At 43.9% G+C, this 14,537-nt stretch overlaps 1 protein-coding gene across 1 annotated transcript; it reads right to left on the reverse strand.

Moving 5' to 3' along the window:
• Positions 1-1,270: 1,270 nt before the first annotated feature.
• On the reverse strand, positions 1,271-14,185 carry mrasa (muscle RAS oncogene homolog a). The gene is made up of 6 exons (XM_069698874.1): positions 13,973-14,185; positions 6,488-6,737; positions 5,387-5,540; positions 3,522-3,621; positions 2,654-2,733; positions 1,271-1,956 (listed from the first exon to the last, which is right to left on the reverse strand). Exons 2-6 carry the CDS (start codon positions 6,678-6,680, stop codon positions 1,857-1,859), a joined length of 627 nt encoding a protein of 208 aa, XP_069554975.1. The 5' UTR covers positions 6,681-6,737; positions 13,973-14,185; the 3' UTR covers positions 1,271-1,856.
• Between the last annotated feature and the right edge of the window lie 352 nt (positions 14,186-14,537).

Consider the following 14,537-nt stretch of genomic DNA (forward strand, 5'->3'; position numbering starts at 1 on the left):
CTTTCGTTTCACTTTACAGGTTTGAAAAGAAAAACGACATGCCGGTAGGAAAGTCAGAAATTGTATTAAAAGTGCAAAAAACGTATTCCTTCGAGAGTCGGCATTCATCCGGACAAGAAAGTCGTCCAGTGAGACTTTAGTGCGTTAACAGTACAAGCCATTTCGTAGGTTATTAAATTGTACATTCCTGTCCACCTCACGACTACAAACGTGGATACACTGGACGTGTTGTTGCTTCGAGTCTGTGTGTGTGTGTGTGTGTGTGTGTGTGTGTGTGTGTGTCCCCGCCCCGCCCCGCCACTAAACACGATCTGCAGCAAGCTTCACATGGCTTTGAGGCCCCCGGGAGCATCACGCCGCCGCCGCCTCCGCCTCCAGGACGGACAGGCCGACGTATTCCCAGGGCCGCGGTGTTTATTCTCCGTCCTCTTTATCGTCTGGAATAGTCCTGAATTCAGTCTGAAAAGCCCCTCGATTGAAATAAAGTGACATCACGTTGTTTTGGTTAGTGGCCAGTGCAAGTCAGCTTCCGCGAGACATGAAGCTTTTATTATCCCACATATCTATTCTGTGTCGTGAACAAATTTCCTACAGATCCTGCGTGAAACAGCATTGAATTTGTTTGCATTGCCACCTATAATCAGATTTTTTGTTTTTTTCATATAACAAATATAATTGTATTTTTCTATATTTTTTTGATACAAAAAAAACAAAAAAACACAGAACGTTACTTTTTAAATTTTTTTTTTTTTTAAGAAGTTAATTTGTTAAGATGGGAAAAAAAAAAAATATATATATATATATATATATATTTCAGGACTATTGTTCATACAGTACTGATAAAGGATTGCACTCATTACACCACTGACAATGACCGAAGAGGCGACCGAACCGACGACGACTATTTTCAGATACTTTTGAAAAGACAAAAATTGTCTCTCGTGAGTCGTTTGTGACCGCGCGGGAAACGAATGCTTTTGTAGGAGCGTCTGTAAACAAATCGGTGTTCGAACAAACAAACCCTGTAACGTGGGACCGGCCGACCGATCTCGAAACGCCTCGTCGACAAAACCGACGCGGCCCGCGTGGCATTCGCCCGTCAACCGGCGCGACGCATTTTCTCGCCGCATTTCTTCCGCCTGCTGCCAAGCGGCCGCCGCGGGACGCGCTGGCCGCCGCGGGACGTCCGCCGTCGCCGCCCTCTCGCTCTCTCCCGCGGCGGGTCTCGCTCGACCTCGGGAGAGGTTCGATCCGGGGGGGCGGGGGGGAGGGGGGGGTCTGTGGGAGCGTACGGACGGAGAGGTGACGGAGGGCAGAGGTTCGTCGGAGGCCGTCGGACGCGAGGGCGCCACTTTGAGTCCGTTGCTCCCTTTTTCCTCCGCTTCCGTTCGTCAAGAGGACGGACGGTGCGAATCTCGAAGGCCGTCCCGGTCTCCTCCGTCTTTTGTTTTAGTCTTCTCGTGCCACGTTTGATGTGGAATTCAAAAAATTACACTCGATTGAGAAACGGTTCCGGTGGACGGCGTAGCGCGCCGGGGGTTGAATACAGACGGGGAGGGAGGGAGGAGGGAACCTTAAAGTGAGGAGAGAGGGGGGAGGGGGGTAGCACTCGTTCCAAGGCCTCGTGAAGAGCTGAGAGGGGGCGGGGGGGGGGGGGGGGACATCGGTCCGACATTTCAGATTCATTTCGCCCTTCTGGATCCGTGGAGCCCGTCTCCCCCGACCCCGACCCCTCCCCCAACCCCAACCCCACCCTTTTGTGCTCCAGTAGTTAACCACTGCTGGGGAGTTCCCTGACATCAAAAGGTATGTTGACGTGTGTGTGTGATATGAATGTTAAGGAGGACGAGGGAAGGTCACAATATGGCGCAGTGGAACCTGTGGGAACCCGTGGAACGCTCCGCTCTCCATTTCATCTTCTTTTTCTTCTTCTGGTTTCGTTCTGGGATTTGTTGTCTGTGGAGGGTACAAAAAAAAACAACAACAACAACAACAAAAAAGAAAAACAGTCAGTCAGGATCCACTTACCTCATCTTTATATATTTCTATAATATAGAATAAAACAACGGTGATTTTCTAAAGCTTAAACCAAACGCACTCTGCAGAACTTTCGAAGTCTGACCACAAGAGGGCGCTGTTGACTCATTAGTCTCCTCTCCTCGGTCTCACCGAGAGCTTTCCACTTCCCCGATACTCTTGTGAAAAATGTTTAGGGGAACAAAACCGTCTTTACTGCTGCATTTTTTTTGGGGGGGGGGTACAAGTGCTAAACACTGCAACGTGACAACTTGTTGCCTGTTGGTTCTTGCAAAAAGACTAAAAACAGGATTTGGCCACGTAGAAAACATGTACATAAACCAGGTTCTTCTGAAATTACATGTGTCAGGACAGGAAATAGCTCTGGGATTTGTGTTTCCTTTTCCACTCTCCCTAAAAGCCCTTTCACTGCCTTCACATACCAGTGTTAAACTCTCTGTGTCGCTAACCTCTGCTGAAGTCAAATAAGCTCGGAGAGAAAAAAAAATTTCCCCTCGACTTTAATCTAGTTTATAAACGGTTAGTCACCGCTGTCCCAGACGGTAATCCCTGCAAGTAAATCGTGCATTTACTTCCAATCTCGCATTGTATTTCATTTCAAAGAACATGAGGGTACCTTATAACGCGGACCAGCTCATGAAAGGCTTTGTCCACGTTCATTGGGGGATCCTTGGCGCTGGTTTCGATATAAGTTATCTGAAGAAACGAGAGGAAATATTCCAAATTCAGCTGAGAGTCGGGACTTTGCAGTAGAGGGAGACATAATACAGATAACGTGGAATCCTGAGGAAAAAACAAAACCGGTTGAGAAACAGAAGGAGCACAAAGTTCCAGTCTGATAAGCGAATACTAAGTCACGTGAAGACAACCTATCCGTCACAGTGATCGACCAAACACGTCTGACGAGAAGTTAAGGTTCTGCGTCTTCTTCAACGGGCGACACAACAACACTTCAGACTCGGTCAGTTAAAACAGGTTTTTAAATGACAAAAAGTCAAATCCCTGGAGCTACAGGATGATGTGTATTTTGTATACTTGTCCTTTTACCCTGAATCTCTCAGCAAACGAACTCACTCGGCACCACCGGAAGAAAGCAAACTCAGCAACTCTGGGCCTGAATGATGAGCTTTCGTGACTGCATATTACACAGACCTAAATACAGTTGACGTGCACGTTGTGCCGATGTTCAGGCTGTAATCAGGAATCCGTACGATCAAAAGGTGCTCTTCAGCTTTCTGTCGGTTATGAAGTCACGACTTGTCTAAGCTGTGGAAACCAAATTCAACTTTTCGCATTCATTTCAGTCAGGTTTCCTCTGACTTTGGACTGAATTATTTCACCTTTAAGTACACAACTCTTTCCACAAGGGCCTTTCCTACCACTGTACGTAGTCTTTGTAGTACCACAGGTCCATTTTTTTTTTTTTAAATCAGCACACTGCACATAGTTGAGGACGAGTATCTAAGGAATAGCTCCAGACTTACATTATGTTTTGCAGCCATCTCTTGGCCCTGGTCAGTTGTGATCTTTCTCAGATGGACCAGGTCCACTTTGTTTGCCACCAGCACCATGGGGAAGGCCTCCCTGAGAGGAAAAGGACACGCGCTCAGAATGTCATGCATTTCTGTTCAACTAAATGCGGGATTGATATCCAATCCACACGTGCTGGTTTGAAAGTGTTTTACAGGCTTCTGGGGTCTGAAGAAAATGTGAGCAGCCTTACAGGTTTGGGTCGGGTGAGGATATGCAGGACGCCGGATGTTATTAACCCCCCTACAGGTTCGAACTTCTTAACTTCTTCTTAAATTCTTCTTCTTCTTCTTAACTTCTTGAATGTCAACAGGCCGTATGTGGCGTTAAATAACAACGAAGCCGACTGCGTGCGCCTCTGTTGCTCACGCACGCTGGGTTGCCACCACCAGTTTGAGTTAGAAAAGAGCATCCCGTGAGGTGCCAGACTTCTGCAACACTCGAATCTTGTGGAAAACCGAGCGACGAAATGAGCAGCGCCAAATATGGACAGACGGCGACGTGCTCGGTTCTGGTTTCTATTTCCGTTTCATCGTCTGTTGTCAGTCACCGTCGGCGAACAGACGCTTCTCTTCTCGCTTGACGGGCGTTCACGACGAAACAGACGTCGGTTTTGGAAACATCTCTGGTGTTCTGCCAACTGTCTGCAGCTTCGGAAGTGCAGAAAGGGAGAGAAGCTCGTCCTTAACCGCTCCGATCCCAACAGTGCCTCTTAGTGCTGACTGAGCCGTGCCTGCTGACTCAGCAGAGATCAAACTGGCCTGTCGGAAGAGGGCAACGTTTGGTCTTAAATGAAGATGAGGATCGTTAAGGCGATTTGTGACTTGTTTTTTTTGTTTTTTTTACAGTTTCCCAACAACTTAATGAACCCATTAAAATGACGTGCATGTAATCCAATCGAGCTGGAGACCGAGCCCCCAGATTTACCATAATGCAAATGTCGATTACGTCTGAATAGCTACTTCCTCTTTTGGCAACTCAGACTTGCAATATTTACCATAGTTGTGCGCGCGCACAAGTTCTCAGCGCAGCGATTGACTGTGTCGGACATTTGGTTCATTCTCCGACTGCTTAAACAGATTATCTAAATGGATTTGTTCAACTGTGTTCACCCCGGGTATGACGTATCGATGTTACACCAATATCACGACATGCCATATCACAATGTCCGGGCAATATCACGTCTCGTCTTTTCCTGGATTTAAAGGCTGCGTCACAGTAAAGTTTCATGGCTTGCCAGACTGTTGTAGCTGTTCTATTACCTACTTAGTCATTGCATCTAAATGATTTATGACTATTTATCCAAAAAATTCAGTGTGTAAATATTTTGTGAAACCACCAACAGTCATCCCTGCAATATTGTTGCGGTATTGATACGGAGGTGTTTGGTCTAAAACGTGGGGATATTTGATTTTGTCCACGTCTCCTAGGCATAGATTCCAGATTAACTATGCGAGTATAATGATATCACTACTAGCAAATATAACTGGAATGACGCATGTAAAATAAAAAAAATAAAAAAACATTTAAATGTAAATAAAAAAAAGTAGAATCTAAGCAGATGCCAGGACATCTTTGAAATCTGCAACGGCCAAAAAAAAAAAAAAAAAAAAAAAAAAAGGACTTGATTGATTCGGTGTTCAAAAACAACTTTACTCCTCGCGAATCTCCAAAACTAAAATTACCGATTGTTCGTCACCAGAATAAATGAACTCCGTTTCAACCTCCAAGTTCCAGCAGCTCTTTGTAAACTCTGTCATACAGCTGCAGGGTCATTACATGACATCGTTCAGGGCGAAATGGATTCATCGCGTCCTACCTGTCTTTGACCCGTAGGATGAGTTGATGGAATCGGTCAACATGTTCAAAGCTGGCCTTGTCCGTCACCGAGAAGACGATGAGGAAGCCGTCTCCTGTCCTCATGTACTGCTCCCTCATTGCACTGAACTCCTCCTGGCCGGCTGTGTCCAGCACTGTGGAGATGTAGGGACACATGTACGTCATATACATCACACACGGGTTTCTTTTTCTCAAACTTCTCATTTCAAAAGTCACGCAATTTATACAAGTAGTTGAAATACGCTTTAAGCATACTGTACTCTACATCTTTTTTTTTTTTTTTAAGTAAGTATTATTATTTTACCTGTAAGAATATGTAAAATATTCAGACCTCCCCTTGTGTCTTAATGTGCTCCTCAGCGGCTAAACGGCTCATTAAGCCGGCTCATGGAATTTGATTTGATTTGCATTATCTACACAATCAATTACGTACTCATGAAGATGAAACTTTTCTTGACCAAAAGCATTTATTTGATAACAAATAATAACAACAACAACAACAACAACAACAAAAGCAGTTTTCAGGCACTATTGCCCGATGGGCTTGTGCCATTGTTGCCATTGTGCCGTTGCAATTTTCTGCGAGTGAATTGTCTGAATATATTTTTGTTTCCTCCGTGACTTGTGTGATCACCTCCACAATCCTGAGAGAGGCTCACTCCTGACCCGTCAACAAATGCCGAAGCTACACTAAAGAAATAACTATCGTTACTTGTCAAATTTCATAATGTAAAAATGTATATATGACGCGAGCTATAAAACTGATTTTTAACGTGTTTTGTCTTCACGTGTAATACGTTTCTCACATATATTGAGTGTTTTATAGGGAAAATAACTAAATTATGGAGTGATGCGTGCTTTCTCCTGCAAAAGCTGTTCAAGCGCCTTTTTGTAATGTTGTTAATTCCGTCGGAGAAAAGCTATTCGATAGTTAGCCGAGTGTAGAAAACAGCGACCACAGGAATGTAGTTAAAAGCCCCAAACGGATTTTTGGAAAGCAATTACAAACGTTAAATCACTGCACAGTGATTTTGCACATGATTGAGTGAAACTAAAGGGATGAAAACGTACTCCTACTCACCATCCAGTATTGCCCACTGTCCATCTATTTCAGTGTGTTTAAGATACGAGTCCTCGATTGTGGGATCGTAGTCTGGCACAAAGATCTTCTGGAAAAACTGGATGGTGAGGGCGCTCTTCCCAACACCACCATCCCCCACCACCACCAGCTTGTATGTTGGCAGGTTGTCACTTGGCACGGCGCTGGTCGCCATGGCTACCTCGGTATAGGTGGGAAGGAGGCTAGTAGGTGGCTGATGAAACACACCTGGCTGAAATGGACGACCCAGGGGGAGAAAACAAAAAACAAAAGAGGGATTGACAACAGAGTAGGGAGGGAGAGAGAACAAGGGAGAGAGGTGTTAAGAATTTTTTTTTTTTTTTTTTTTTTTTTGCAGCTGCTTTTTCATCACCATGGAGACAGCAGACCGCAGTTAGGAGTTGCAGATCAAAGCAGAAATATGAGGGGGGGGGGGGGGTAGAAAGATTGAAACACTGGCGAAAGAGAGGCCAAAAGACAGAGTTCAGCACCATTCGAGCTGCATATTTTCATAGCTGAGGAACAGTTATGTAGATCCTTAGCTGCACCCACCAGAGAAAGACAACAAGCTAAATGACAGCTGTACACGGTTTATTAATAATAATAATAATAATAATAAATACAGAAAAAGAGTGAAAAAGTGTGTGAAAGCGAGACGATTGACTTTTTAAATTTTACAGGACAGCTGGTGTTGTTCTATCCTTTTTACTGTCGTATCCTGCAGCCAGGAACCGCTGTCTACAACGTTATTGACTTGAGCAAGTACGCCACATCGGCATTATTTTGCAACTGTCAATAAATGTTAATCTGTGCGGCGGATCTCGGCATACACACTGTTCGGGGAAATCAGAGTAAATCTTCACATCGTAAATATTATAAACAAACAAAGAGAACATTTCAACAAAAGGTACTTATGAACTGCCTTTATCCCTGCCGGGTATTATTTTCAACAAAGCATGTGCACGTTGACCGACACTATTGTAGGTTTTAAAAGGCCAAAACTGTGAGCTGAGCAGGCTCATTGCAGTAACTGGATTAGAGTGCAGTCAACGCAGGCATCGAGAGAGGAAGTATCATTTTAAAAAGCTGGCAACGTTCAGCTTCCAGCACTTTGTTAGTGTGACATGTTCAGTTTCTCTGGTTTTGCAGCTCTGTTTCGCTGCCATGTTCCTGTTCGTTCTTTCAGACCGATATTAGTTTCACCATTTTCTCATCCTCTCTTTTACAGCTACAGTGGCGTCTGAGCGGTCGCATTGTATTTTTCTGCACGAAAATGACCTCAAACGTCATGAGATTTTCACACCAGTTCTAAAAGTAAATAAAGAGAACTCATCAAACCTGTGAACATATTTAACTTGATAGAAGAAAATGATCCAACATGACACGCGTGTCGGTGTCTTGAAGCTTGTTGGAGCCGTCATAAGAATCTCCTCAAGTAAACTGCTCCTTCTTCAAGGTTTCCCGACTGAACGCAACACAAGGCTCTTATTGTGGCGCACCAACAGTTAACGCATCAGCATTTGTCACCGAGGTTAGCACTTCACTGCTGTTGTGGCGAAGGTTGGTCTTCCAAGATATAGATAACATTTTTATGAGCTTGTGTTATAAACATAAGAATAGTCAAAGAAGCCACAAACGGATTGAATAAAAGTTTCTGTATTTGGAGCGGAAGCAGAAACCAGACTAATGACAACGTCTCTCCCCGACCCAATAAACCACAAAACCAGCAGTGAAATACACGGTTGTAATTAAGGCTTTTTCAAAACAAAAATAAACATCTCGCTACAATAAGAGTGTTGTTTTCCGCACCAGTGAAGTCAAGGTTCTTTTTAAAAAAAAAAAAAAAAAAAAAAGAAAAGAGTCCATTTAATCATTCACAAAGTATTTAGATGCAATCAGTCCTTCCACCTCAGAGGAACAGCTTGTACAGTACACGTTGTGTGGTTGAAATCACTAAAGGACCATGACTTACTGTAGGGACTTTTATATCTGTCATGCAATCCCGTGCCGTTACGGCAAAAAGCTCACGGCGCCACGAAGCTCCGAGAGCTGCAAAAAGAACGAGACGGGAGGAGAGGCCGACAGAAATCGGAAACAGAAGAGTGAGGCAGAGGAAGCAGGGGCATACGAGGACAAAGTTGATAGAAATGTTACAATATGCCGATGAGTCATTACAACACATGCGGATATTGTATGGTTTGCTTCCTGTTTTTTTTTTTTGTTGTTTTTTAGATCTTTCTTTTCATTATTTCTCCCGAGTTCTGTTTCCAGACATAAAATTCAAACAAAAAGTTTTGGCACTGAAAATTGAATTTTGGCAATTTGTAAATTTGCTCCATTTACATACAGAATACAAAAACAAAAAGTATCAAAGTCACCTTATTAAAACATGTCTGATGTGCAGCTATGTCACAGCTAACAGCAGGACGACTTTGTCCTTGTATATTTTAGTGTGACATATATATATATATATATATATATAAGGTATTTTATAATCTAACAATTAAACAATTAAAGGTATTTTATAATCTAACACGGTAACATATTTAATTGTATCCATTACATTACCTCCATGTATGCAAAGCAGCCTTTAGCTTGAACGACTGGTCCTACGATATTTAAATTAACATTGATTAGATTTGTTTTGAACCATTAAGCTTCTGTGTACCTAAAAGTATGTGACATTAGGGACACGACAGCGGAGTTATGATTCATACCACATTCGTTTAAAAAGAAAAACGGTTGCTCTGATTGGGAAGTAGGTAGAGGATTTGCTTTAGGAATATTTTGGCCGTAATGTTAAAAACATTTTGTTGCAAATACGAAACGTGCAATCCCAGCCATCCGCACTCTACGTGCCAGTGAGAAATTAAAAAGGAAACCCAATCTACAGGGTCTTACTCCGAAACCCTCCGATTTACAGTTTTCATTAAATTGCAGCAACAGACAAAAACGCCACACATTCACTTACTCCTAACACCCCCACCTCCCACCCACGCACCCATTCCTCCTTCATCCACCAGGAAACAGCTGTCAGCTGGCTGAAGTCCATCCGTTCTTGCCCGGCACAATGGAGGGAAGGAAGATGTTTCCTTCCTTTTCCAAAGCCGGCGGTCAGTCAGTCCGTCAGCCGGCCAGGTCGAGCAAAGAATTTCGGAGCCAAATTCCTGACGTGAAAAAGCCTCTTTGGTCATTTAGTTGGCCGGCCCGTCACCAAGTCACAGAAGTCTGTGCCACGAGACCATTTCAAAAGATCAGCTTGAGAAGCGCCGTGAAATCCCAGTACCTGCCACCAGTTGTGGTTTTCACACTTGCCGGTGGTGGTGGTGGTGGTGGTGGGGGGGGGGGGGGCAACGGCGAAGCCAAGTCTGTTAAACCGGTCAAGCCATTTATCCCCACTACTTACCAGATGATGTCTGTAATTCTCTATTTAGTTTGCGCCGAGCAAAAACAGGAAGTAAAGAATAAATCCTCGCCCTATTGTTTAGGCCTCTACATGCTGCTTTTTATAATCATCCACACGGGGACGCAGCTTTAATTTCCAACTTTCTTTCTCATTATGTAACCCCGATGTTCGTTAAGCAGCGAAAGCTTTATTTTAAGTCCTCCGAGCTACTTTCCGGTGTGGTTTAAGTTAAAAAACACGCTGCTGCTCCATCACACCAAACACAGTAAGTTACCAGACGCCTTGTATCACACGCAGGATGTGCAGCAGGTTCATTATTACATAAACCTATAAAATGTCTTCAAGAGCTAATCTCCAAGATGACAAAACAGGAAATATTCATTTTCTCCTCATTCATTGAAACCGCTAACTGAACCATAACATTTTTTTTTTTTTTTTTTTTTTGTAAAAGCACCACTTCTGCTAACACTATAATAAGACGTTACTGGTGTGTACACTTGCATATAAAACACATGAGGCTGGTTTGTTTTCGTGGCCTGCTATTTTGTCTTCACGGTGGCTCAACGAGGCCCCCGGGCTCTTGGTAAGTGGCTGGTTGCCGTCTTGGGAAAAGGACGGAGGGATTTCCCTCTTCACGTGGGAACAAAGCAGAACCACGACTCACAGAGCAGGAATAAGGAGGAGCGCAGCGGTGCGCACGCCCGAGCTCGGACCGCAGCGTTGATATCAACTCGCATCGATCATTCGGGGGAGGATTTTCACACATAGTTTGCCAAGTTCAAGATGTGTCAAGAGCTTCAAACTGCGGTCTTGTGACACGTTCTGGTTAAACTCCGCCTTTAACATTCTTTTCTCTTTTTTTTTAAACTCTGGATTTTGAGATCAAATGAAGAAAGGTGTGGCATCATTTTATTTCAATTAATATCTCTGGTAGACAACGTCTCATTTGATGAAGTAAAGTCGGCTGCCCCTCCTCGTCACATTTCCTCCAATAAAGACAGACTTCACACCCAGAACTGGCTGAGAGGACAAAGACGGCCGTCAACACAGCTCCCAAACATTTCGTCAGCTGACCGTGACTTGCGATGGGCATGACCTTCTCTGACCTCTGCCTTCATTCACTCCGGTCATTTTTCTTTCCGTTACAGGCTATTTGGGAACGTCAACCGGGCCGTGGGACGTCACGACTGAATTGCCTGCCGGGCCCCGAGGACGCCGAGTAAATGACCGAGGACGTGTTGTTGTGGGCGAACAATTTCCAGCTGCGCTTAGGAGAGAGAAACAAATGCAAAGAGGTAGGAACGACGGGATCTTTGAAATCCCAACGTCCAGCAGCGTTGCGGCTACAGCTGGCATTATGCCGACATTAACAACAAGGAACGCCACCGGCGGGGACACCGTCCCAAATCGCCTCCTGCTCGTGAAGGCAGTATTAGCGTTCTCAAATACAAGATCTAAATGGCGGAGCTAATGCACGCGTATACTAACAAAGACCAGCGACACCTGTCATCTGTTGTCCGTACTGAATTAACCGCCGGTGGTCAAGGCAGTTGTTTGTTTTCTCCCGTAGAAGGGTCACGTGATCGGGCTGTGGCAAATCAGAGAAGGAAACGTCACGACTGATAAGGCCCCATCAGTGAGCAAACACGGGTGTCTGCGGCATCATTTTCAAAAAGGCTCAATTTCAGCACCCCCCCCCCCCAAAAAAAACCAACCACTCCCGGACAAGTCTACATTTTAGAGGTTTGAAAAGGTTGTTTTCTTCGCGCCTGACTGAATATGTATTTTTTTTTTATTTCCATGTTGTACCGCTCCGGCACCACTGATCCGGCAAACAATTACAACTTTCATTAAAATGCTCTCATTTATTATCACACGTAGATTTGAACATTTTTCACGCTCTAAATAAACACTCTGCATTGCTCTCAAACGCTATAAATATACATCTTAATGCGCTTTAAATGTGGCTGAAACCACGTAAGCTCCAGATAGAACAGGTAAAATGCCTCTGATTTTTTTTCTTTGCCTTATGATAAAATATGCCAAACAATAATTGGTAATATGTTTGTTATTAATACTATTTAACATTGCACGTGAAAAATATGTTGCAACCCAAATGCCTGAATGAGTTGCAAATTAGCAGGAAGTTATTCATATGAATACTATGCAATATTATTGTATCACTTTGTCAAATGAACTCAAAAGACAATTCAATAACAACCCAGTAGTAACATGATGGGGCTTCTGAATATTATTTAAACTGAAATTGATGTGACTGTAAAGCACTTCATTTTAGAGCTGCAACAATTAGTTGGTTAATTGATCAGTGGACCAACTAGAAATGTATTGCCAACTATTTTTGATAGTCAATTAATTGTTTTGAGTGAATTATTTATTGGGTAAAAAAAAATCCTGTTCAAATTATTTGATTTCAGCTTCTTAAATGTCAATATTTTCTGCAACCTTTCATCCTACATGATCATAAACTGAATATCTTTTGTCAGTGTTCTGTCGGTCGGCACTAAATAAGAGGTGGAACCATCAGCTTTGGGAAACACTGGTTGACATGTTTCACCATTTTCTTAACATCTTAAAGACCAAATAACTAATTGTTTAATTGAGAAAATGATCGGCAGATTAATCAGGAATGAAATTTGAAGTTGTTGTTTTTTAAAACCCTAAAAGGATGTTAGTTATATAAATGTAGGCGTAAGGTAAAATGCATGCATCCAGAGCAGATCAGAGGATTCTTGCCTTGTTAATGAGCAAGCAACCATCTTGTCTATTTATTTTTGCTCCTTTTTTTTTTTTTTTTACATTTTTTGTGTGCAAAACAACTAAACCTGCAACCTTCTGGTAAAACCCTCCTTTCCCACACTGTAGGCCAACGTTTAATCCACTGTAAAATCTCAGAAGTGTCACTGAGGCGAGACTCCACACATGCAAGCACCAATCTGAAGCTTATTTACTACGTAGTAATACCAGGTGTACGTGATCGATCATGCACGGAGGATCCAGACGTAGACTCTACCGGGCATACAGATGTAATGTCCCTGGGTGAGAGGTCACAACGAGGCTTTAGGAAAACTGTCAAACACCAGTCATAAGTCCAGTAACAACAACATCAGCAGCAGGAGGAGCAGGAGGAGGAGGAGGAAGGTTTGGCATGTCTGTGAAGTTCTGATGTAAAGATAAAGAGCAATCTGTCGCCAGACCAGACAGCCAAATGATCTGATGATTTCACTTTGCTATTATTAGTGATGAACGTGTGTTCCCGAGTGTGTGTGTGTGTGTGTGTGTGTGTGTGTGTGTGTGTGTGTGTGTGTGTGTGTGTGTTTCTGCTGACTGACTGGTGCTTCTGAATGATCTCATCCTATGATTTGATCCATGAAGAATCTCCATTTCTGCCTCAGAGCCGCGGACCCCACTGTGTGTGTGTGTGTGTGTGTGTGTGTGTGTGTGTGTGTGTGTGTGTGTGTGTGTGTGTGTAAAACACCGTCGTGAAATACACGAGCATTACAGACAGACGTAAAGAAAAAATAAAAGGAGGAGGATGGACGGTGTGTTTTTTTGTTTCGTCCTCACGGGGACATTTTTGACACCCAGAGCCGAGGGCCGCGTGTGTGTGTGTGTGTGTGTGTGTGTGTGTGTGTGTGTGTGTGTGTGTGTGTGTGTGTGTGTGTGTGTGTGAGAGAGAGAGTGGCCGTTTTAGGAAAGCCGACAGTAGCCGCCCCTGAATAACGGATTCGGGTTGCCTCATCTTGCTTCTCTTGAAGTTCGCAGCAAAAAAAAAAAAAAAAAAAAAAAAAAAAAAAAAAAAAAAAAAAAAGGAAATTCCGCAAACGTGACACAGTGCGCTTAATTAACCCGAGCTCATGTCGCCTGGCCGTCGAGCTCGCTTGTCCGTCGCGGTGCTCCGCTGCCCGTTAGCTCGGCTACGGTAAGTTGCCGACACCGAGCGGAGGTGAGGATCCGACGGTCGGTCGTCGCCCGCACTGCGCGCATGAACACAGACGCCCGCGTTCACCAGCTCCTCCGCCTCGGCAGGAAAGACTACTCACCGACACGAGCTCCTCTACCGTGGACACGCAGAAGACACGTCCTCACGCCGACATATTCCTCCTCATCTCCCTCTTCCTCCACTTCAAACCACTGCCGCCCTTTCTTTCGCCACAGACGGGAGTGCGCTGCCCACATCTGCCAAACAATACGTTGACGAGCTAATCTTTGTATTGCAACAGCTGATGCTAAAAATAGAAAAGCCCCGAAGGGGGGTGAGCGTCGTTTTTTTTTTGTTCAGACGTGAAACGACTACGTGTCGGTTTTCGGTGTAATGCGGTACAGATACTGGCGACAAATTCAAATGCAACGAGTTTGTTTTCTTTCACGGCGTATTTTTTGCTTTGAAATTTAAAAACCTAACGAAGCGGCGACGGAGTTCCCCTTTTTTTCTGTGAAATGGACTGTTCCCCTGTATAGCGGACTTCTTTAAAGGGATAGTTCTGTCAAATTAGCCGTTCCTAATTTAGGGGGAGTCAAATGGATCAATTAGTCGAGAAAAGGAACCGTGTGGGGAGTGTAGCTGTGGTGTTGTTGTTGTATGTTGTCTGATTTTTTTGGGGGGGG

This window comes from Brachyistius frenatus, unplaced genomic scaffold (genome assembly GCF_029030835.1).
Source record: "Brachyistius frenatus isolate BFR_SWC_R1_liver_20210118 unplaced genomic scaffold, ASM2903083v1 Contig_28, whole genome shotgun sequence".
NCBI classification, from domain to species: domain Eukaryota; kingdom Metazoa; phylum Chordata; class Actinopteri; family Embiotocidae; genus Brachyistius; species Brachyistius frenatus.

Bases quoted from the DNA above. Each gene is read 5' to 3' on its own strand.
- mrasa (XM_069698874.1), bottom strand. From the start codon at position 6,680: ATGGCGACCAGCGCCGTGCCAAGTGACAACCTGCCAACATACAAGCTG. The intron at 2,734-3,521 runs GTAAGTCTGGAG...TCGTTTCTTCAG, and splicing joins AGATGGCTGCAAAACATAAT to ATAACTTATATCGAAACCAG. The intron at 1,957-2,653 runs GTACCCTCATGT...TACCCTCCACAG, and splicing joins GAGCTGGTCCGCGTTATAAG to ACAACAAATCCCAGAACGAA.